We start from the raw sequence: 22572 nt of genomic DNA on the forward strand, positions 1-22572 counted from the left end.
ATCAGTTGTAATGCGCATGATCAACATTAAAGAGGGTCGACTGCGATGATTTAAATCAGCGGATAACTTGTAAAAAATCAAGATGGCGGTCAATTCGATTTGTTGGAAGATGCCTTCCAGGTTTCGTTTCTATTCTGCAAAATCGGAAAGGAAAGTTCGGGTCCAGCCATATTTAATAGAGTTCAATAGGTTGCTAGAATCAAGCATTACTGCAATCGAAGGAGTAAGGGCGTTTGACTGTGTGATTTCTCTCTTGAAAATGAATTAGTTCTCGTTACTAAGGACTCCAGCCAATGTTTACATATCACTTACTTTTTTTTTAGGTCTCTAATCAAGATCTGCTCCATGCGATTGTAGCATTGTATGATACCTGCCTTCCTGAGATTACACCTGAAGTTCTGTACCCAACAGTCTGCGGAAAATGGGCAAAAACAATCGTTTTACTTAGAGACTTTCAAGGTTGTTTATACAAAATTAAATATTGTTGTTCTACCGCAAACTTCATCTGATTAGTAATTTTTTTTTTGGAATTTTTTAGGGATGTTTGGTTAAATTAACAGCATTACTCAGGGGATATTGAGGACGATCTGTAATATCGGATGGTTTTTTTGTAAGGACTTGACGGAAAATTATTTGTAGAAAGTCCCTTAAAATCCTGTAATATATTATTTAACTGAATTTATTGATCTTGAAACAAACCACTGTGAATTATTATTTGAAAATCTCTAGATAAAGTCATCCCTTTGAGATCCTTATACTAAAGCCATAATTCTCTTTATTTCAGGCCTTAATGTTTTTTTGTTACAGATATTCTTTGCAATACAAACAAGGAATTTTATTCTTTTTGAGGGAAACCACTGGTCTGACTCACAATGACTGTGTTTCGTACATTAAAATTAATTTAGTTTGATTCTCTTGTTGTTCAAAAATTAGATCTCTTGCTTGAGATGAAAGGCGTTACTCAAGAAAGTGATGAAGATCCAGAGTTGACTGAAGATAGTTTGAAACCATTTATCAGAAGTGAACTGTGGAGAGATGTTTTTGATGAACAGTCTGCAGAAATTGAATCAGAAAACTTACCTGCTGTTAAACAAGAAACTGGAAATAACGATAAAAAAATAAAGAAACTGAGTAAACAAGTCTCTTGGAATGATGCACCAGATGTAAAAAATGAACCTACTGACTCCGCTGATGAAAGTTCACAAGAGGATGATGAAAGTGCAGAAGATTTAAATGCTGTTTGTGATGAGCGCTCCATGGAGAAAAACATTTATAAATGTGACAGTAAGGAGCAAAAGAAGCATCAGTGTAATGAAACAGAGAAGAATGATATAGCAGAGGAGAGGAATGAGAATGAAACTAAAGAAAAGGAGAAGGATGTTGAGCCAGGAAAGTTTGATGGTGTGTTTAGTGACACAGATGACAGTGATGCAACTGCTGAAAGGTAGATATTGTGAAACTGTACATTTTCTGATGTTGCCTTTTTTTATCCTGGAATGTGAAAATTCAAAATAAGGTATCTGTGTTTGAGTCAGTGTTACTGTAAAGGATCAAAATGAAAAGAAAGCTGAAAAAATGTAGGTACATTTTATCTCCCATACTTTAGATTAAGGAAAAATGAATATTTATTTTTGGGCACACATTTAGCAGAGGATTTTCTCCATGTGAATGTCACTAAGCACTGGATAATGTCCCTCTCTGAGTTGTGAGAGTTGCAAAGTAGAGTTAATGTTACATTAATCATTTATGTACTAAAATTAGTACATTTCTTATTGTACTTAAAAGGAGAATCTGTTTGAAGATCAGGAGCTTCTTATATTGTTGATCATTTCCTATATTCTCATGACCTTTGGATTTGATTAAAGGATGATACTGTGAGGAGAAATCAGAATTCAGTCAATCTTAAAGGCTAAAAGGTAAATTTTTTATTTGACAGTGAAGATGAAGAAGAAGACTTCTCAAAAGGAGCTGAGGATTTTGTTGAGGCAGTTAAAAAAAGGAGAATAGAGAGGCAAAATAACAATGGTGATAACCATTTTCTTTTGTATTTGAAAGTAACATAGCAAATAATACTTGTTAAGTATGAAACCATTTATTTGTATAGGTGTAATGAAAATAATTCTGATTTAGTTTCAGAGTCCAATCTAGGAATAGAATCTTTGATCATTGGAGCTGCCACCTTTGAACGTTCATATAGGTAAGGGGTTTGATCCAAACATGTTTGAGTTGAGTTCCAAAAAGTTGAAAAATTTGTTTAAAAATAATGAAATTATTAAAGACCTGTAACATGCTTGTTTTTTGTTAGTACAACGCGTCATAAGCCATCAGAGAAAGTTATGCAACTGAGCTTACTTGGAATCAGGAAAAGGTGTCGCAAATCAGGAATTGGAAGGTTTCTCCTTGAAGTGAGTTCTCTATAATTTTGATACCAGGATATTGTGGGTTAATCCCTTATTTCTCTGCACTGTTTGGTCCCTCCTGGAAGTGGAAGGATTGATCTGACAATTGTCATGTGGCACAGCAGTTGCCCATATAATTCTTGATGTGGTTGTTCATAAGAGTGGCAGTCTCAATTTTAGTGACTGCAATTACAAATGTTATAGTTACTGTGACAGTCCTACTGGAAGTATGCTATAAGGAGTGCATGGTCTGATCCTCTGCGTGGGCAAAGTCTTGGAGAGTGACATATTTTCCAACATATTTCATATTTTTTTCCTTGTTTATTACACTTCCAGAGTTTAAAAGATCCTATCATCATTGGTCCTTATGACAGTATTGCTGTGTATGCTGACAATGATGCTGTTGATTTCTTCAAGAAAAATGGTTTCACTGATGATGTGGTTCTTTGTAGCAGATTTACGTAAGATACACGATTCCTTTCCTAATTCTTATATGAGTTTGATTAATTTGCTTCAAAATTGTTTCCATTCATCATTGATCTAGTTATTTTTTCTAGTGATTTGACAGATAACTGGATCAATAGCACATTGATGTGTTACCTTCCCCCATTCACTGGTAAGTTGTTCATTTTGATGATAATACCAGTAAATATATTAAGTTTTTGTTTCCCTGTGATCAGGTGTTCCTTTTTCCAGAGTATAAAATGGCCACTTATCATGAGTAGAAGTGGAGGGAAAAATTATTTCTTTCTTCAGAGACTACTCACCACCCATGACTTAATTGCACCTCTTTTACTTAAGAATGAAAAAAGGGGAAAGTGACAAGTTCATACTTTCTTACCAGGTTCAGACTACTCTGGGGCCTTTAGAGGTGAAGGAGACCTAAAAGCTATGGATGATGACATAAGAAAATGGTTAAGTATTGAGTATTTTTCATGAAAGGATTAAGTCTTTCTCTTTTTCTTCTTTTCTCTTCATGATCCTTTCCATGTGCTTGATCCTCATTCCCCCATGCTCCCCTTGTGCTTGCCTCTGCTTGCTTAAAAAGAAAAAAATGACATCTTTTCCATACACTATGCCTGGCCAATTGCTGCAGGTTTTTGCAACTTAACACTCTTGGATTTTACTGATTTACAGGAGAGAGAAAAGTCTTGAGGCTTACCAGGCTCAGACAACTTGTGTAGTGAGGATGCAACATGAAATAAAGACTCTCAGAGCTGTTGTAAGTTTGTTTTGTTTCTGTTTTGTTAAAGACAGAAAAAAGTCTGGTTGCATTATCTTCTGATCTCACATGAACCCTTTAACTCCCATGAGTGACCAAGATGGGAAATTTCCCTACAATATCAATACAAGATCAAGCAGACAAGTGATGAAAATAAAGAAAAATGTCAATAAGGGCATTGTTAATTGATCAATCCAATACCTAATTCTCCCAATTAACATCATAAGAATTCTATGGCAGACAGCAAGGAGAATTACTATAAATTGAGATCTTGGGAGTGAAAGGGTTAAAGGCTTTTTATATTGTGAGGGAACAAACACAAAAACAAGACAGACATTGACTCTGGCAGCAGATAATAGCTGCTGTGGTACTGGATGGCCAATAGCATTACTAGTGCATAAAAGTAAAATCACAGATGATGAGGATAGATTTGAAATGTATCAGATACATGTTAAAATAGCTAATGTGACATGTGCAATTTAAGGTTGACACACAAGATGAGGCCATCAAAACTCTAACAAGTGCTAAGGAAAGACTGGAAAAAGAGAAACACAAACTGGGTGAGTTTCTTGGATAGAAGTCAGATTACTGATGTGTGAAGAAGCAGGGACTTTAGACAACTTAGCACAAAACTTCTTATGTTTCTTGTGCAGAGAAAGAGCTACTTGCATACAAGATGAAGGACAAAGATGGTATTCTAGCCAACAAGGACTCTGACAGTGGTAAGAGAAAAAGTTTTGTTGAGAATTATTGATGTACTACTAGCTATTAAGGAAACAGCTAATCAAAAGGCAGCGTCAGCTGCCTTTTGATTAGTCTTGAAGGTCTTTAAGTGTAAAGAGCTGTAATAATTCATTCTGCATTTCTTTATTCTCTTTCAGTGTTCATGTTCTCATTAGGCATTAGTCTCTTTTCCTTTAGCTTTTTCACTGAGATATTGTCTATGAATTTGAACATCCTTTGTTCCTTCTTATAGATGATGACGATTTATATGAAGCACTTGCTCAAATGCTCAGCAAAAAACACGTGACCGATAAGGACTTAGACTGGGACCTGGAGGCCATTTCCCATGGAGACTTTCGAGATGTGCCTCAAGGTTGTTTGACTTCCTTTTCAAAGCATTCATGTCCATAAAATATTCTTGCTTTCCTACAGAAGTACTTTACATCAATGAACATTCAAAGAAGCCTGTCAGTGATTAAACTGCTCAATCATTTTAGCTATTTATTGAAAACCTCACTCGCGGCATTGACCTAACGTGCATTTGACCCCTCCCCCCTGGAAAAACGTCCTTTTGTATTCTCCACTCATCGACCCTTGTTTAGGAAAAAGTTGCTTACGCACTTGACTTGACGACGAACCTAGGACAATAGTCTTATTTCTTTCAATCAAAAGTTACTGACATACAGGATGATTAAAGAAGCGTTTTGGGAGGAAAAATGCTGGAAAAGCAATAAAGTAACCTGCACTTTCTGACCGAACATAACTAACGCAACTTTTGGTAGAAGCACGAAAGGAAAGGATGGTACTCTTAGGGAGTTTTCAAAACCAGCCTAATACTTATAACTTACAATTTTTAAGTTTAGAGGCAGCTCGCGAGAATTCTGAATACAGACATAGATAGACCATTATTCTGTTTCAGTGCACTTACTACTGCAAATCGCCTTTTAGTCTTTAGATAGCCATTCAAACAAGTGCCTCAGAAAGGTTTGGTTTAACCCTGTAACTCCCATGTGACCAAAACAGAATTTCTCCTTACAATATCAATACAATATCAAACGGACAAGTGATGGGAATAAAGAAAAATATCAATTACGGGATCATCAGTTGATCCAATACCAAATTCTCGGAACTAATATCATAAGAACTGTATGGAAGTCAGTAAGGGGAATCACTGATGAGATATTGGGAATGAAAGGGTTAAGATGAGGATAAGGTAATTTTTACTGATAATGACTCTTTCAAATTTTTCAGAGGATGAGGAGTTGGTTTCTTCGTTCATCACAAGTCGCAGTGAAAAACAGCTTGTTCAGCAGATAAAACGTAGCTTAATGGCCACTAAGAACTATAAAGATGTTACAATAAACAGCGTCAAAAAGGTGACTTGAAAGTTCATCAACAATCGATACAAACTGTTATATGCGATAAAGACACTTTTCAACAACCGAGAACATGCATTTGAGACTTTCTGTTTGTAGGCTTGCATAGGCTTCTCAATGCCATTAGAGCTAGTGACGGAAGTAGATGTTTATAGTCTTTCTGTTGGTTTTAATCGGGGATTTGTCGATTATTCCTAGGAGGGCAGTTCCCTCTGTGCATTTCCCTGTCGCTGTGTTTTTGCATAGTTACGAAGAAAGGATCGATATCAGTATCTGGGCAACTGCTCACCTACCCCGCCCCTAACCCAACATTAACCCTATCTTGTTATCAATTGACTGTTGTTGAGTTAGGGGAGGGGTAGGTGGGCAGTTGCCCAGATACTGATATTGATCCCGAACAAATTACCTTACAGGCAGTACTTTGTTTAATTATACATACACAAGCACTCCATAGCTACTATAAGGCTGGGACTTTATAGCGTGCTTAAGCTATGTACTATGCTATCATTCTCGCTCAACTTCTGTAGGTAGAGTCTTGCCACATTGCTTTCATGGAAACAGGTTTTGACGCAAGAACTCAAAGACTTGGTGACCCTGTGGTGTGCACACAGTTGTACTACTGTGGCGGCACAGACGATAAACAAATTGAAAGAATAACGAAACAAGGTTTCAGTAAAGAAGGTATGATGTGGTCTATAGTATATCTTTTGTGTATTTTACCCGCCCTAAGTTATTACTTAATTTGCTTATTGACACATCCTAGTGTTTTGTTTTAAGTTGAATCAGATTTGTCCATATTTAACTTTTTAGATTTCACTCGTGGTCCGTACGGCAAAGGTCTTTATTTTTCGATGCAAGCCAGTCAAGCAGCAGCCTTTTCATCGGTAAGGAATTTTTCATCGCGTATTTCCGAATAAAATTCCCTTTTAGAACAATTTTCAATTGAGCGTTGAAGGTTATCCGGGAATACTTTGCTTTCTTCTCTACTTCGCTCTGTGATTGGTCCAGAAAACTCGCACTACTCTCACAACTAGTCAGATGCAACACTAAAACCAATCATGACTTTGCCGCCCGCGTTTTCAGAAATACACTGAACTATTTCATACTACCACTAAACTGATATTCCGCAGATTAGTAGGCAACAGATGCGTAGGCTTCCTCGACCGTGTAGCCAAACAGGAAAACACGTCTTCTTAAACCGGTAAAACCTACCGGTAGGCTTTTCTAGCGAGCGTTTTTTCTTCTCATTGTAGGTGCGCGCCCGACAGGTCCTTTGATAGGACCTTTTGCGCAAAAAATGATTGCCTCTCGCAGCCTACGCTGTTACTGGGAACACCAATGCGCGCGTAGCTACCTTTGGTGAACGGTGGAGAATGTGCAAACATTACGATAATTGAAACATTTGTTGGAAACTACATTTGGTGAAAACAAGACACGAAAGTTAGTTTAACGCATGTAACTTGTTTTGGACAGCAACCTCATGTACGAATAATATATATTTTAAAATTTTCAGCCTGGAAAGCTGCTATTGTGTAATGTTGGACTTGGTTTGACTGAATCTGTGGTGGTTCATGATCGTGGAAGGTAAATAAATCAACTTAATTGCTCGGAAAACGCGACTCAATTTTGAACAGGTTAATGGTTTATAAGACATTGACTATTTGGTTGTCTTACTAAGTAGAATGCTAATATATTCATACTACTCTGACAAAAAAAGAGCTCGAAATTGATAAAAGAATTCTCCGTGTCAGCACTTTAGGAAATGTAGATAGAGTAGTATGAAGAATATGCACGCTGGAGTTAGGATGTAAAGGGGTTAATCTCGTGTTTTTTATGTTTAGAACGTTACCTCCTCCAGGATTTGATTCTATTTTGGTGAGTTGTTGTGTTACTTAAATTACAATTGTTATTTTTAGGTTCTTCAGGAGAAATACTTTTTAGAACTTGGCTCTAATACGTCATTATTTTATCTCAATAGACTGGTGGTCGTACACCCTCACCCGTCTTTCCAGGCCCCCCGCAGCAGGAGTATATTGTGTTCGATCCTTTACAGGTAAAGTGTCTTTGCTTGACAAAAATTCACTCGGGAAAAGTGACTTTAATTTCTTATCAATTAGCTTGTTTTCTTGTCGCTTGGTTTGCTGAGTATAAGCCATTTGACATTTGCGCACAGTTTGTTTACTTATTTATTCTTTTTTCATTCTTGTTTTACTTACTACATCCCCAGGCCATTCCTGTCTATCTCGTGGAGTATTCAACCTCTCGATGACTTCTCGTACTTAGCTAAGTATCAAGAATGCAAATCGTGTTTCGGAGCAAAAGTCTCCCCTGAAACTGGTGACGAAAAGTGTGTCGGAGATTCCCAGCAGTTCAATGCCATTTTTCTCATGATATTTCGAAGCGCGGTTATGTAAAATTCTTGTTTTAGATGAAATAAATCTATCAACATGTGTGATATGAATTAAAACTATAGGAGCATAGTTTGGGTTTGACGTTTGACGTGAGGAAAACGCGACCTTAATTCGTAGGCGGACTGTGCGTCTATTGTCACGAGACGATAATCTATCGTTTGTGTTCCTTTTCTTCCTTTTTCGTTGGCCTCTAAGTATAAACTTTCAAGGAAAGAAAGTGGTCCGTCAGGGAAACACTGGACATATGTTTGGCTTATAAATAGATTGAAGGCAACCTTAACCCTTTGATCCCTACTGAGGGTGATCAGAATCCAATTTCTCCTTACGTTATTTCCCTGAATCAAACATTTAGATCACAAGAATGGAGAAAATGATCATTAACTTAAGGAGCTCTTGATTGTTAAACAAATTCTCCTCATCAGCACTTAAGGAAATGTATGGAGAACAGTATGGGGAATATGCATTCCGATGTTAGGCTGTAAAGGGTTAACGTTGCCAATGACATATTTGCTGGTCTGGGTCTTTCAGGCCAAAGACAAACATATTTAGTTATTTCCTGGATCTATTTTATTGGAGCATTGTGCCTTCAAAAACTGAGGTTTTCTTCTGCCATTAGCGCAAAAATCGTATGTCATGGATAACGATCACAGCCAAACCGTTAAACCGCTTAGTCCTAAACTACAAAGTTACAACTCGAATGAAAATCAAAATGAAAGTGGCTGAGCCACCTCGGATCCCGTAGTAACCACCAAAAATAGCAAGCTTCAAACAGGACTTAACCCTACTTAAAGCAGAACGGCAAGATAAAGCATATCGTGGGAGACGAAGTTCCCATCGCTCTCTCGGGTCCAGTCTTATTCCTCAATTAGCGGTAGATAAACTGTAGTGACGTGCAATGAAAGCTCAATTGTGTTATGCAAACAGTGAATCAGAAGGTATAAGATGTCCAGTCACGCACTGCAAACTATTATCAGTTGGGAATACAGTTGACATCAGTCATGCATAACGTCGCCCTATCCTGAACCAAGCCACAAATTGACGACTTAAGGGAACCAGCACGATAGATTTTGGCCACAAAGTAAGTTTAAAATGTCTTACTTTCGTTTTTGGGTGTGTATGGCTGATACTAACCCCACGCGTTAAATTAGTGTCAAACCCTGCGTGGCACAGTGTTGTGGGTTCAGCTCTAGTTGATGTTGAAGAGAGATCTCTTGGTGATTTAAATAAATAGCTTGTTCCACCGCTAAACTAGGTATAATCAACAGTTGCCAAGGTGCGCTCGGGAGCTTGTTTTGTGAAGCGAGTTTATTTGACGTTTTCAAAGGTAAAATCGAAAGGGAAATAAACCTTTCCATTCGGTAATCTCTCTAGTAGACAGCTGTAAAAATTTGATTCTACAATGTGACGTTACAAAATTGAAGCTCAAACCATCAGTCGACAATCTTAACAGTTTACCAAGCTACATACATCCAACTGCTTTCACTACAGCCGCAGCGAGATCTAGAGAAGTAATATTCACAGATCACGTTCTCTTATTGATCGCGGATCAATTCCGATCGAGATCTTGCCATCTATGAACGTATTCTTACTTTGGTTTAGAAGACTACGAACAAAACGTTAAGTAACACAGGCGCGTCATGAAAGCGAAGTATTCGCTGCTTTGAGATGCTAGACGTCAAATTTGATTCTGTTTTGAAAGTTATCGTGATAAACGCCCATGCAAAGCCAATTCTCTCGGAACAACCTTTGTGGTCTCTACTGTACTTTTGAAGAATTTTTCGGATAAAGCAAATCATAACAAATTCGCAATTAAGCATATTTGATTATAATGATCAGCTGAATTTTAAACGCCTGCGCCTTCTCTTCAGTTGTCATCTGCTTTATCCCCTGGGAAATTTTTCACTTTGCATTGGACCCAGGATTTTCATTATTTATCCTGGATTCCCCTTTACAACATTAAAGATGCAGAACGTACAGGAAATATCACTTGAACAACAGCAATAATCTTAGTGCCATTGATTTTCCGTTTTTCAGACTGTACTTAGGGCCCCGCTTCTCGTCGACAGCCATGTCTCTATCACGTGACACACTACAGTTAAAGCCCAGGAAGGCACGCGAACAATTTCGAAAGGGAAACTTATCTGAAACGCCTATTACTTGTAGCCAGTTTTGTGCAGGTTATCTTCAGGCTAACATCGCCTGTGTGCCATCTGATATAGCGGATGACTTTGAAAGGCTGTGTCTCAGTAACAGCTCTCCATTCCCCTTGCTATACCGCAGTAAACCGGGTGAGGTCTCAGCCCCACCTTTGGCGTCAAACTCGGATGTAAGGTAAGCATAGTAACTCTACTGCCTTGGTATAACTGATTCAAGTCCTCGGGAAGTTCCAGTCAGCTAGTACTCGAAACGTAGCTTTACAACGTGGGTGTCACCTCTGGCGTCTCTATCCCCTGGGGTACATAATGCTGCTTTTCAGCCGAAGAGTACGAACAAATTTTCAAGGCCCTCAAAGCTCCATCAAAATCTTAAGGTGTTCAAGCTATATTTCAGGTGGTGATTGTGTTTTTATGTGCATTACTTCAGGACAGATCTTCTCCTTTATGCAGTGAGTGAAAATGGAGTTGATACTGGAATTAAGGAAAATCTGTTGGAAATTCCGTGGGACGATATGGTTACATTCTACTTTGGTTGCAGTTATTCATTTGATCATTTCCTTGTCACCGCCAAAGTTCCACTTCGTCATATGATCCAAAAACAAGACCCGCCGATATACCTCACTGGAATACCGCTCATCCCCCAGGGGCCTTTCTCAGGGAATATGATCGTCACTATGCGGGCAATCCCACGGAAGTTTGTTCCGAAAGTGGCGGAAGTCTGCGTACCGTTAGATTTTGCCCACGGGGCTCCCATTCACATAGGGGCTCCCGCATTAATCGGAATAGAGGAGTTTCACAATCCTCCTATCGGAAATAAGCCAGTATATGATGAAGATGACGTTCTTGTGTTTTGGGGCTGTGGAATATCTGGGAGTGAAGTTATGGCCTCAGCTAGTGAGTGTTTAGAATTTATGTTGATGTTGTTTTTGTGGAGTAAGGAAAATATGAAGACTTTATGACGAACGGGAGAAAATGCAAAAAGTCTGAGAGTAAGAATGTATGGGATTAAAGCAACCTCGATCCCAGGGGTCTGCCCCTCTTCCCGCTGCCTGGAGCAAGTGAGACCCTGGAAATGTGATTGAGATTGTTCACATGTGACGTGCGTTTTGTGTACTGCTGGGATTCGCTTTATGTCAAGTCATTAATTTTGAGAATGCCACCCATAGAGAGGTGCCTTGTCACTGAAGGAGTGTAAATACGCAAGTAAAATATGGCAGCGCGCGCGATTGAGTAAACAACGTGAGGTATGACATGAGTCCAGTATTAATGCGACAAGCGTTACCGGCGGTAACTGGCTAATAGAGCGTTCGTCAATTGAACCCACTGGAAGGTTACTGATCATCAATATTTTCTCTCCTCTTTTTCTAGAGCCTCGCGTTGCTGTCAGTTTGTCAATGAAATGCCCTGGTTCATTATTCATCACAGACTGTTTAGTGACAGAGTATCTCCAACAACATCCTTCAGAGCTGGCCAGTCTGTCGCCAGAGGTGATTTTTCTGTCAGAGTCGCCTCAGTTTGCGTCTTTAGTCTCCCAACAAGCCATGGATGAAATTGTAAACAAAGAGAATGAATTCACATCAATCAAACCCAACGTGTCCAGTAATGGTTTTCAAGAACGGAATGACAAGCTTTTGAAATCAGCTTTGGCGCTTTCTCACGCATCATATGTTGCCATAGTGACACTGCCTCCTCAGGAAGAGGCAAAGCAAGTTTCTGGGAGACAGTTGTCGGCCGTTGTATGCATTGTTAAAGCACTTCTTGCCCAAGATAAAGAAATAACAATTCTAACGCAAAAGAACGCTGTTGTAGAATGGGAGACGTTTTTAGCTGAGTGTGAGTCGCAAAACATCGTTCTCAAATCTGTACCAGTAGTTCCAATTGCTGGGAAAACGAGTGATTGGTCACGTGATGTTTGTTCAGTCATGGCTATGGAAGTTGACAACCTTGGGCTCAGGTTCAGCTCGTCCAGCCTCAATTCCATGGTTTTTGTGAGCGAACAAGGTCAGAATAAAAGTCTCTCTAGATGGCTAACTACAAATTCTTCCCCAACTCAAACTGAATCCGAAAAATGTAATATTTCGGATGGCAATGAAATTTTTTAACCTAAATATAGGAAGTGTCGAGAACATATGAAAATGCTGTTTTCAATCACGATAAAACTACTTTGAGTACAAACTACATCATCTATGGCTCATGCAAATGATTGTTCCTCCAAAATATTTTTTAGGAATCAGTTTCAGTTGAACTATTTGGAAGTTAAGGGAAATTCCCTAAAGTCCAGATTTTGGAGAAAATTAGCCATATACCTTCCACCTATAGACAGTTATTACCAATTATGGTAACCTACATGTATGACAACACCAAATGTAACATTTTTCAACCTTTTTTTTCAGGAATGTTGTCAGTGCAAAGTTCTCTTTCTTTGGGTGCAGTTACAAATGACGTGGTGAAAGTCAATGGAGATCACGTGGTCGCGAACGGTCAACCAATTGAAGGTGGTTGTTGGCTAAGCCCCCTCCTGGTATCCATGGCGATATACATCCTGCAGACGTGTCCCATTCACTCTAGATATGCGAGGCGTGGTCGAGGACTTCACAAGGTTAAGGCAGCCAAAGAGTTCTTCGTTACTCCGAGCGACACTCTGGTCATGGAGTGTCAAGAAGCTGAATTTGTACAGAAAATGTTAAATGCAAAGAACTCGCCAATGTATGGGGGAGATGACTCATCATAACAATGCAGCTGGTTTGTTTTCAGTTGACTAGCTGTAACGCTCTTTCTGCTCGTTGAGCCTTTCCTTAGTCAGGCATATAAAAAAGTTCCAAGGTCGGAATACAAGGTGTGGTTGTTAAGGTATTTCGTTTTCGAGTAATAATGGAACATTAGTGGCTGCAATGGAATTTGTCATTGTGACAAGAGTAGAAGAGGACGAAAAATAAGAAAAGTAGAATATACAATAAAATATTTGCAGTTCAGAATTCTTTTTGTCTCTTGCTTAACGTGGGGACCTCGGCTTTTTTTTTTTTTTTTTTTTTTTTTCACTTGTACAGCCATTCGGTCCATCGACTGAAAATGAAATCGTAGAACGCTCAGTGGGAAGCAACTGCCAAAAGGCCTTTTCCTTATCAGTTGCATTGGAGTTATTTCATTTTTGTTCGGAAGGAATTTTTTAGTCAACATCTATCATTTTGGTAATTGAAAGTCGAGAACGCAATGACTTGTAAGGTGTAAATTGTCCACGGATTTACCTAATATTGGTACTCAAGCTTTCAACCCGAAAAAGTTTCCAAAGTGTTTATTCTAATCATAGACAAAGGTTCACCAGAACATCGTTCGATTAGGTTTCCTTAGTGACGGTGGGGTAATTCTTTGTAACAATTCCCCAAAATTTACCAACTACTATACATAGGAGAAAATGGGAAGCAGGGAAGAGGTTATGGCTAGCTTCCTAACGGTGCAAAAAGAAATGAATAACAGGAAGATCAGCAAGACCACAACAGCCAGGTCCGCCGGAATAAGTCACAGAGGCCCCAGGTCTCCGGTAAACAAGACAAAGATCAGTATAAACGCTGATACTTACTAAACCAGATTCAATTAATAATGAAAATGGCATGAAACTTGCAAAGAAAAAAGTTCAGTTTTAGTGCAAACTTTTCACAGTGGCTGAAAGAAAATGGCTTGAATAGGGATCGAATCATAATGTTAAAATATTCCCTTAAAAATTTTCCAACAGCCCCTATTTCCTTTTGTTTGGTTGCGTTTTCTGTTAGGTTGAAACCATTAAAAACTGACTGACCCGCGAAGAAACTGAACATATAGCTTTACACTCGGTGAAGTGATATCCCGAGGGGTATAACTAAAATTTATGTGACAGCTAAGATCCGTTCATTAACTAGTTTTCAGTCCCCCTGCAGCTTGCGTTTAAGGAACTCCTTCCGACTGTTCGATTTGTTGTGGTGGACGCTGATTGATTTCGTCCAGATGGCCTCAGATAGTAAACAACCTGTTGTCTCTACAGCCTGGTTGAATGATCAGCTGAGAAAAAAGCGAGATGACTTTGCAATTTTGGACGTGACGTGGTTCAGCGACAAAAATACTATCCACCATTTCTCAAAGTAAGACTTGAGACCTGCGTTACAGAGCTATTTTGATCAACTGCAGTGTATTCGGTCAACATTAGTAACAAAACTCCCCAAAATTCTATTTTTACGTCCTGGTCGATTCTAGATCTCAATAAAAACGGCGAAAAAGAAGCAGATTTGGCAAAAATACAGCAAGTGAAGGAAACCGAAAGAATCAAATATTCCACAAGTCTAGTTAGCCCCCATATGGGACTGAGGAGCGAGGGGGCGGGGTCGCTTTGAACCAGGGCTTGTTGACATCAAATTGCCAAGGTTTTACTTGAGCATTGCTAGATGAGATAGATTTGGAGATCAATTAGTCGTTTGTATATTTATTTACTTTGTATTTTTATACCCTCATGATTTATATTTAAGTTCACATGGCAACCAGGTGGACAACCAGACATGGTTTGATGCTACTCTGATTTAAAGATTTAATGATTGTAATGGAAAGGTTACAATTCATAGACCCAACGTTTCGACACTCCTGTCCAGTGCCTTCAATAATCACTTCATCATGATTATTCATTTCTCATTTTATCTCTTATTTTAGTTTTTTCCCCTTGTTGTGCTATCCCCTTGTGCCCTTCTATATATAAATCTGAAGAAAGATTTAATGTTCCCAAAATTGTGACTGAGTGGTTTGATTTCCTTAGGAAACATTTAATGCATGCTTCACAAATGGACATCTTCTATGGAGTGGAAAATACTTCTTTGTACCCTCGAAATATTCCTGATGCACCAACCTTCCAGATGAATGCAAGAGGTAGTGCAGTGAATAATGACAATCATGTTGTTATTTATGAAAAAACAGGGAAGTTTGGGTTTTTTACAGGTGCAAGAGCTTGGTGGCTGTTTAAGGTGAGAACGCTCTTAGGCTCATCCCTTTAATTCTTTTTACTACTATGATTTCATTAGAAATTCTCCTTACTTTCTGCTCTAAAATAATTACAATATTAGTTTGGAGCATTTGTTATTGGATCAACTTTAAGTTCCTTAAATCTATATTTTTTAATTCTCATTTCTTTCCTGATTGATTTGTAATGATATTGTATAGAGAAATTCTGTCCTGATCACTCCTGGGAGTTAATGGGTTAATCTGGATCTCTAGCAAATCTACAATTCTAGTAGCTTAAAATTATTCCCCATTGATATCAAGCAACAGCAAACTCTATAACATAATTATTTTTACTTACAACATAAAAAATAAAATGATGCTAAGGCCATGTTACGGTAGGTTAGCATTTCATTATTTAACTTTCTAACTTGATTGCTTTTAAGTTTGATAACACTTGGCACCTAGTAATAATGATGTTGGTTTGATAACATTTATCAATCCTTGGACAACAGCATTCTGTTGAATTTTGTATAACCAAATCAGCCCTACTATTTGGTTGTTTGATGAAGCTTGCAATTAATGCATTTTAAACTGTTCCGACTGATAATAAATCAGCATTAACCCTTTGTCAAAATTTTTATAATGATTTATTCAATGAATTACATTTTCACAGCTGTTTGGGCATGAAAATGTATCAGTTCTTGATGGAGGTTTGGAAAAGTGGATTGCCGATGGATATGAAACAACAAATATCATGTTCAAAAAAAAGGTAACAATTACTTTTTAAGCTCTTTACCCAACCACCATTAAAAAAAAGTTTCTGGCAGTTTTTTCATCTGCCTCAAGGACCAACAGAATGGAACCATAATCCAATCTAGGCAGACTTAACAATACTTGAGTTCAAACAGGTGATTCAACACAAGTAATGAATGACCCTTTTTATCATATAGGAGGGTGACTTTACAGCAAAGTTGACTCCGAGATGGCTTAAAAGGTTTGAAGACATGAAAGAAAACCTTACTTTGCAGAAAGCCCAAGTTTGTGACAGCCGAGATCCTAGCTTATTTACAAGATCAGTTTATGGTATTGTATTTATCAGAATTATTTTGATTCAAATTTCTGCTTCAAATGCTGCTTGAACCTATTTAGGGATAAACCCCCCCACACTTTTGATGGGGAAATTTAGAATTGATTTTTTATGTGAATGCCAGAGGGATTTTCTTTTTTTTTTTTTTTTTGTAGATCCCAAGACTGGCCATTATCCTGGTGCCATGAATATTCCTTTCCCTAAGCTATTTGATCCTGATACTAAGAGTCTTAAAAAACTGGATGATTTGAAGAAAGGTATGATGATATTAAAAAATATTACAAGTGCACATAGGTTTGTTGACAACCATCACTTCTTTTACATGTTTTTTTTTCAAATTTTATTTTAAATTATTAGAATGAATACCATAAACAAATTAACACAGCACTTAAGTTAATTAATCCTTTAACTCCCATGAGTGACCAAGACAGAATTTCTCCTTACAATATTAGGACAATATCAAGCAGACAGATGATGAGAATCAAGAAAAATATTAATTTGGGGGTTATTGGTTGATCCAATACCAAATTCTCAAAACTAACATCACAAAAAAACTATATGGCAGACAGTAAGGAGAATTACTAATGAGGATTAATATTTCATAAATAATTTAATTTTGTATAAAGAGTTTTGTGTCACCTATCATACTTCTGTAGAAATTGTCAGTAATTGTTTTTCTTTACATCCCTATTATTTTGATTCATTGTTTATTCCAATTTGTGGAATAAAATAACAATGATTAAATTAAATGTTACAATATTAAAACTTCAATAGACCAGATTAAGATGAATTGATAGCTTTCAGCATATCAGACATATCTTTCATACTGTTGATAGTATTTCAAAATAATGAACAAAGAGTTTAAAAAACTGGATCATCCTGTCAGCAAATTAGATGTATCAAATAGATATAACTTGTAACCTTTTTTTGGAAATTATTTTCTTTCTTTACAGTTTATACAGATGCGGGAATTGACCTCAGCAAACCATTGATAGGAATGTGCAATAGTGGCATGTCATCATGCTCTTTGGTACTTGCTGCCCATCTTTGTGGATGTCCTGATGTGGCAGTCTACCATGTAAGAGATTTAAAGTTCAATTTGTGCACCATAAGTTTAAGGTTTAGGTGTGAAAGTCACTAGTCCCAAGGTCAGGGGACTTAGGAAGTGTTACACATTTAAGTTTTTATCTGTGAACCCCAACCCACTGTGGACCAAATCTTACTATTTTATGTATGGAGCATTTCTGACAGAAAGGTTTACTGGTCTTCGAATATCTTCCACTCGGTACCTTGGTCACAATTTAACTTACACAATAAGAATGCGAAATCAATGGGTGATGTTTACCAAATACATTACTGAAGAATATCAAAAGTGCTTGTAAACATTTAAATAACAGATTTCCTACCATTTTACAAAGTTACTTCAACTGGTGACATCCCCACTCCTTTTTCTTGCATAATGCTCCAAAATGGCGTCCCTGTTGCGCCATCATTTGAGTACTTCCAGCCACAAGCAGAATAAATTGTGTTTTTCACTGGAATGCATAATTTTATTTTTTTCATTGGTTTCTTTGGTGTAAAGATTGAAGTACAACTTCATTCAATACTCAGCCAATCCAATGATGCTTTATTCTCCAATCTGTATGTTTCACATATTGTTTATGTCTGTTTTTTTGCCTCTATAGGGGGGATTCAAAGAATGGAAAAAAAGAGCTGACCCAAGTGAAATTGAGTGAAGTTGAAACTGTGTGTGTAACTCAGTAACCAACCAGGTCATAATAATGTATGCAGAGTAGGTGGACTTCCAGGCTCTGAATTCCATAATTTGCACATGTTAAAAAAAATTGGGGTAAATTATTTAAGAACACCCCAGCGGGCAGTGTTTGGAGAAACACAGATGCATAATAAGATAGCTTGACTATTTATAATGAAATTGTTATGTAGAATTTACATAAAGTTATTAATAAAGCACAAAAACAATCTAGAATTGTGTAATTTTTATTCAAAACAAATTCTTTAAAAACTGATCATGAGATAACAGTAATGTGTACGTGTACAGTAATGTGTAATGTGTACAGTTATTGTAAAACAGTACATTTTTCAAAATATATTTCTTTCAGTCTCACAATTTAGCCCAAAATGACAGCATCTGATTCCTAGATCATAAACTGATGGCTAATAATGTAATATAAATGTTTCACAAAGATCTGTGGTATCACATATAAAACTAACAATGGCTACAAAAGCTGGTATTTGAGCTTAGAGCTCCAAGTAAAATTTAAATCTGAGTTTATTGTTCCAAATAATGAGATGTCCACAGTCATTTAAAGCTGGAATAATTACTGCCCAGCAGTTTCAGTTCACATGCTACCCTGGCATGCTGAAATAGTAATTCCAATAAGATTCTAAAATTGCTTGAAACTAGTTCATAAAGATATAACTTAAACTTTTAGGTGGTACAGTGTGTTTTTAAAATGTTTTCCAGAAAGTCATTCCTAAGTGTTCACTAACATTTCAATAAATGATAAATAAATAACCATGATATTGTGAATACAAAAAAAATTCTACATAGTGTCATTTGTGGGCTTTTTACCTATTTGTTCAAGACATTATTAAGACCATTGCTTATCTACAAGCAACACTAATAATGTTGAATAATAATACAAGTTCCTCCATAGTGGATACAATTATTAATGCTTTAATAACAAAGCTACCAAAACTTATCAGAGGGAACATGAACTCATGTCTCTCTCTCTTCAACAACTAATGTATATCAAGTCAATGATAAAATAGAACATTATGATATGCCACTTAAACCTGGGCTCCATCAAGGCCCTTTTTTTTCTCTTAACACAGGTTTTTTTCCTGAAGGTTGCAATTAACAACTTTTTTAACTTTTTCTTTAACAATAAATAGGTCCAGAAAGGATTTTGTTGTTTTTGTTTTTATGTGATTTCCACGAATTTGACAATTTAACTTAACAAAGTGCTTTGTTTATTGGTAAATCAGGGGTACACTGGTGCCCTTTGTTTTTTTTCTTATGTTCTTAACATTACATAGGGTAATACAATTTTTTTATTGCAGTTTCTTTTTTCTTCCATGTAACTTTTTCCTCTGTTATGGCATGTACCTGTCTTGAACAGTTCACTACTGGTATGGCAGGCACACTGTACAGCTGATGCTTATATGTCCACTTTTTTTTTTACGTTTTCTGTGTCTCACCACTCCTCTCCCTCCATTTATGTAATCTTAAGTAAAGGAGCTGGTGAATGACGTGCAAACTGCAGCAGAGTGGAAACTGACTCTACATCACTTGAGAGGTTCTACAATAAAGGAAACAAAAGGAAACTATCAATATTATATTTTGGGTTAATAAATGAGAGGAAGATGTAAATCCTTCCAGAGGTAAAAAATGTATTTATTTAGAGTTATATAAAAAATTCCATTTAATTAAAAAATTAATTCAAGGAGCATTTTATACCTTGACAAGAACACAGTGTAGTGGCTCTCTTAACATCATGTGATGTTTTGTCATTTCAGACAGCTTGCAGCTGTTGTTCACCTGGTAACAGAGAGAAAAAAAGACCTCATTAATCATTAATCAAGGGTGACATGATATAAAACTCTGTTAATTTTTAATTTAAAAAAATGCAAATTGTTCATGATTGCTCACCTTAATAACAGGGATTGCACATTCCCAGCAATATGCCTCAATTAGTCGGCAATGAACCTGGATTCCAGCATCTGCTCTTGGGTTTTCTACCAACACACACAATCCTATTGTATCTAGGTCACTACAATAACAAGAAATAAAAATATGTTTGTAAGACCTCAAGTGTAGATCCTCAGTTTTGTTCCTTCTGTTAAGTCACAGAGATAAAGAGGGTCTTTGTGGGGGAAGATGACCAAGGCAGAGCTAAAACATGACTGAAATGAGGGGGCCAATTAAACTATTAAAAATAACCTCTTCTGCTTGACAAGGAGTGAGGATGTCATGTATAACCTATGACCTGACCTTACACATGCCCTTGTAAGCTGTATTTGTTGTAAGAGTGAGTGATATATGCTTTAAAAATCTTAGAAAAAATGGAGGTCAACTTTCCTACTTTTTTGTTTGCAATATTTGTTGATATTTTCAATCCTTTGTTAACCTCATTCCTCAATAACTTATATATTACCTTTTTTGTGTCTTCTGTCTTACTTCCCAAATTAATATTCAGAGTTTTTTTTTTTAACAAATCCAAGGTAACTTTTGTACATTTCCAAGTGGTTTAAAATATTTTGATGAAGCCCCAAACTATACCCTGACTCATAATCTCAAAAACATGTAGGAAATACAAATATATATATGTAACTTACACGGCAAGTTCATTAGCAGCATCGTGCACTCCACACACCAAATGGCCATTGATTTGTGCTTGCTTTAAAACTTCTTGCAAGGCCCAACGTATTTTCAGTCTATGAACCATATCCCTGAAAAAATAAAATATCGAACGACAGCGATTATTATTAAGTTATTTGATCTGATGAAACAATTCGGAAAAATGATTCAGCAACACATTGTTTATAAAATGCATAATTATCCGCCTGTCCTCCTAACTACGAAAAACAATTTAAAGGCAAGCTTAGAGGAAACAAAAACACTGAAGGAATGCTGTACTGTAGCAAGAATTGTTTTTGATGCAAAATTAATTTTAGAACAAGACCTATATGATTTAGTCGGTCTGATTCAACTGGACTGTCTCGTGACCTCGGTAATTATAGATGCAAAACGAAATCGAAATTCAATAAACACGTCATCTGCTCGTTTGTTGCAGTGTTCAAATCATTTCGTGTAGATTTAAAATCCTCGAATTTTCCCGTTTCTTGGCTTAACTTCATCTAGTACTAAAAAAAAATTGATAAGAAAAGAATAGAAGCCCGAATCTTCTACGAATAAAGCCAAAAATCGATGACCACCAACGTTTGAAAGATGTAAGCCACTTTCTGCAACGTTTCAGAGGCGTTGAAGCTAAGTGAAAACTCGTGACCAACAGTTCGCAATGTATTATGAAATGATCTTGCAGAAACACAACATGAATTCGATTCAGCTATGAAAGAAGCAATTTTGAGTGGATACGCCTTGCTCTGCCCTTTTTCTTAGAATAATTTGACTTTGTACCAGTACAAGTTCGACCGTGCGTTCTGTGTGAGTCACGAGTTAACATCGAACACAAAACATAAGTCCTCGAATATTACAATCCTCATGTATAAACTTGTGAATAAAGTCACATTTGCAAGCACTATGCGTTAAAATTTAAGCAGAATCTAGTTGAAAAGGTTCAATTAACAGATTAACAATCGTGCAAATAAGAATTTCTGCGAAGATCGTAATTCCCGGGAAACATACACTCGCCGGCTTCCAAGTGCTATTACATCACCCGAGTGATTAAAATAAGAGTTTCATCGAACTTACCCCATATTTTCTCTACAGAATTCGTCTGTCTCGTTCTCAATAGTTTCTTGAGTCATTCCTGATCTTCAGTAGTCGAATCAAAGAAGAAAATATCTGACCCCAAGTAGGCGTGCTACTCTCACGGATTGAACTCAACAACTCCCGAGGCAAATAGCTGACCAGCATAATTTATAACACATATCACGTGTCTAACGACCCGGATACGACAAAGAACCATTGACGGGGGGAGGGAAAAGGTATTTTTCTAATAAACGCTCATATTCGAGGCAAAGAAATCAAGAATGTTTTGTCGTTTAAACTGAATGGCATTGAAAGCAATCTATTAATATATAATTGCTTTAAATTGAGTGGGAAGCGATCGATGTGTTTCCTGCCATCACATAGCAAAACAAACGGCATACCCCTTCCCAGAATTGAAATTGTTGTTCATCATTCCAAGCGGAAAATTCTTGGTATAACACCGGAAAACAAATTACGTCAAACGACAGCCCAAGCAAACAATATGTTGATTTTTGGGGCAAGCCTGTTCTGGAACTAATTCATACAACGTTTTTTTCCTTGAAAGACAAACAAAGTCATATTCTTAGCCTTTTCGCTGAAAAAAAATCTACTCTCCCCTTCGTTCGACACTTAAGTTTTTCTAAATCACTTCATCAAAATTATAGCAGTTTTATTCACTTTTTATTTATTTTTTATTCGAGTGCTCGGAAGTCAACGACCTCCTGCATTCCGAAGCTCTAGAAACCGCTTTGAAACTCGCTGAAATGCGAAATCTTTTTTACCTGCT

The 22572-nt window shown here is 37.1% G+C and overlaps 4 protein-coding genes across 5 annotated transcripts; 3 read left to right on the forward strand and 1 right to left on the reverse strand.

The window, feature by feature from the left end:
• The first annotated feature begins 57 nt into the window (after positions 1 to 57).
• On the forward strand, positions 58 to 8190 carry LOC113669488 (uncharacterized). Its single transcript, XM_089188152.1, has 20 exons — positions 58 to 223; positions 324 to 459; positions 934 to 1444; positions 1937 to 2025; positions 2131 to 2197; positions 2306 to 2405; positions 2736 to 2860; positions 2957 to 3015; positions 3244 to 3313; positions 3537 to 3621; positions 4106 to 4181; positions 4275 to 4343; positions 4598 to 4717; positions 5596 to 5720; positions 6248 to 6401; positions 6531 to 6604; positions 7234 to 7304; positions 7562 to 7595; positions 7699 to 7773; positions 7948 to 8190. The coding sequence occupies exons 1-20, from the start codon at positions 83 to 85 to the stop codon at positions 7987 to 7989; spliced, it is 2223 nt and encodes a 740-aa protein (XP_089044278.1). The 5' UTR covers positions 58 to 82; the 3' UTR covers positions 7990 to 8190.
• Positions 8191 to 8994: 804 nt separating this feature from the next.
• Positions 8995 to 13262, forward strand: LOC113669485 (uncharacterized). The gene is made up of 5 exons (XM_027185522.2): positions 8995 to 9209; positions 10166 to 10462; positions 10715 to 11181; positions 11656 to 12288; positions 12681 to 13262. The coding sequence occupies exons 2-5, from the start codon at positions 10200 to 10202 to the stop codon at positions 13016 to 13018; spliced, it is 1701 nt and encodes a 566-aa protein (XP_027041323.2). The 5' UTR covers positions 8995 to 9209; positions 10166 to 10199; the 3' UTR covers positions 13019 to 13262.
• Positions 13263 to 14183: 921 nt separating this feature from the next.
• Positions 14184 to 18314, forward strand: LOC113669486 (thiosulfate sulfurtransferase). 2 transcript variants are annotated; one of them, XM_027185523.2, is made up of 7 exons: positions 14184 to 14399; positions 15062 to 15266; positions 15917 to 16012; positions 16194 to 16326; positions 16486 to 16587; positions 17284 to 17408; positions 18016 to 18314. In XM_027185523.2, the coding sequence occupies exons 1-7, from the start codon at positions 14266 to 14268 to the stop codon at positions 18064 to 18066; spliced, it is 846 nt and encodes a 281-aa protein (XP_027041324.2). In that variant the 5' UTR covers positions 14184 to 14265; the 3' UTR covers positions 18067 to 18314. The 2 variants fall into 2 exon arrangements, with proteins under 2 accessions (XP_027041324.2, XP_089044280.1); XM_089188154.1 differs by having other exon boundaries at positions 14202 to 14399; positions 14512 to 15266.
• On the reverse strand, positions 18313 to 21928 carry LOC113669487 (growth arrest and DNA damage-inducible protein GADD45 gamma). Its single transcript, XM_027185524.2, has 5 exons — positions 21786 to 21928; positions 20690 to 20803; positions 20004 to 20124; positions 19812 to 19892; positions 18313 to 19653 (listed from the first exon to the last, which is right to left on the reverse strand). Exons 1-5 carry the CDS (start codon positions 21839 to 21841, stop codon positions 19570 to 19572), a joined length of 456 nt encoding a protein of 151 aa, XP_027041325.2. The 5' UTR covers positions 21842 to 21928; the 3' UTR covers positions 18313 to 19569.
• Between the last annotated feature and the right edge of the window lie 644 nt (positions 21929 to 22572).

The sequence above is a fragment of the Pocillopora damicornis genome, chromosome 11 (assembly GCF_964200805.1).
Source record: "Pocillopora damicornis chromosome 11, jaPocDami1.2, whole genome shotgun sequence".
NCBI lineage: Eukaryota > Metazoa > Cnidaria > Anthozoa > Scleractinia > Pocilloporidae > Pocillopora > Pocillopora damicornis.

Coding starts and splice junctions, on each gene's coding strand:
- LOC113669488 (XM_089188152.1), top strand. CDS start 83: ATGGCGGTCAATTCGATTTGTTGGAAGATGCCTTCCAGGTTTCGTTTC. Junction 3,016..3,243: donor TTACCTTCCCCCATTCACTG/GTAAGTTGTTCA, acceptor CTTTCTTACCAG/GTTCAGACTACTCTGGGGCC. Junction 4,344..4,597: donor CAACAAGGACTCTGACAGTG/GTAAGAGAAAAA, acceptor TCCTTCTTATAG/ATGATGACGATTTATATGAA.
- LOC113669485 (XM_027185522.2), top strand. CDS start 10,200: ATGTCTCTATCACGTGACACACTACAGTTAAAGCCCAGGAAGGCACGC. Junction 11,182..11,655: donor TGAAGTTATGGCCTCAGCTA/GTGAGTGTTTAG, acceptor CTCTTTTTCTAG/AGCCTCGCGTTGCTGTCAGT. Junction 12,289..12,680: donor GGTTTTTGTGAGCGAACAAG/GTCAGAATAAAA, acceptor CTTTTTTTTCAG/GAATGTTGTCAGTGCAAAGT.
- LOC113669486 (XM_027185523.2), top strand. CDS start 14,266: ATGGCCTCAGATAGTAAACAACCTGTTGTCTCTACAGCCTGGTTGAAT. Junction 16,327..16,485: donor ATTTACAAGATCAGTTTATG/GTATTGTATTTA, acceptor TTTTTTTTGTAG/ATCCCAAGACTGGCCATTAT. Junction 17,409..18,015: donor CTGATGTGGCAGTCTACCAT/GTAAGAGATTTA, acceptor TTGCCTCTATAG/GGGGGATTCAAAGAATGGAA.
- LOC113669487 (XM_027185524.2), bottom strand. CDS start 21,841: ATGACTCAAGAAACTATTGAGAACGAGACAGACGAATTCTGTAGAGAA. Junction 20,804..21,785: donor TTCTGTAGAGAAAATATGGG/GTAAGTTCGATG, acceptor TTATTTTTTCAG/GGATATGGTTCATAGACTGA. Junction 19,893..20,003: donor GTGCAATCCCTGTTATTAAG/GTGAGCAATCAT, acceptor CTCTGTTACCAG/GTGAACAACAGCTGCAAGCT.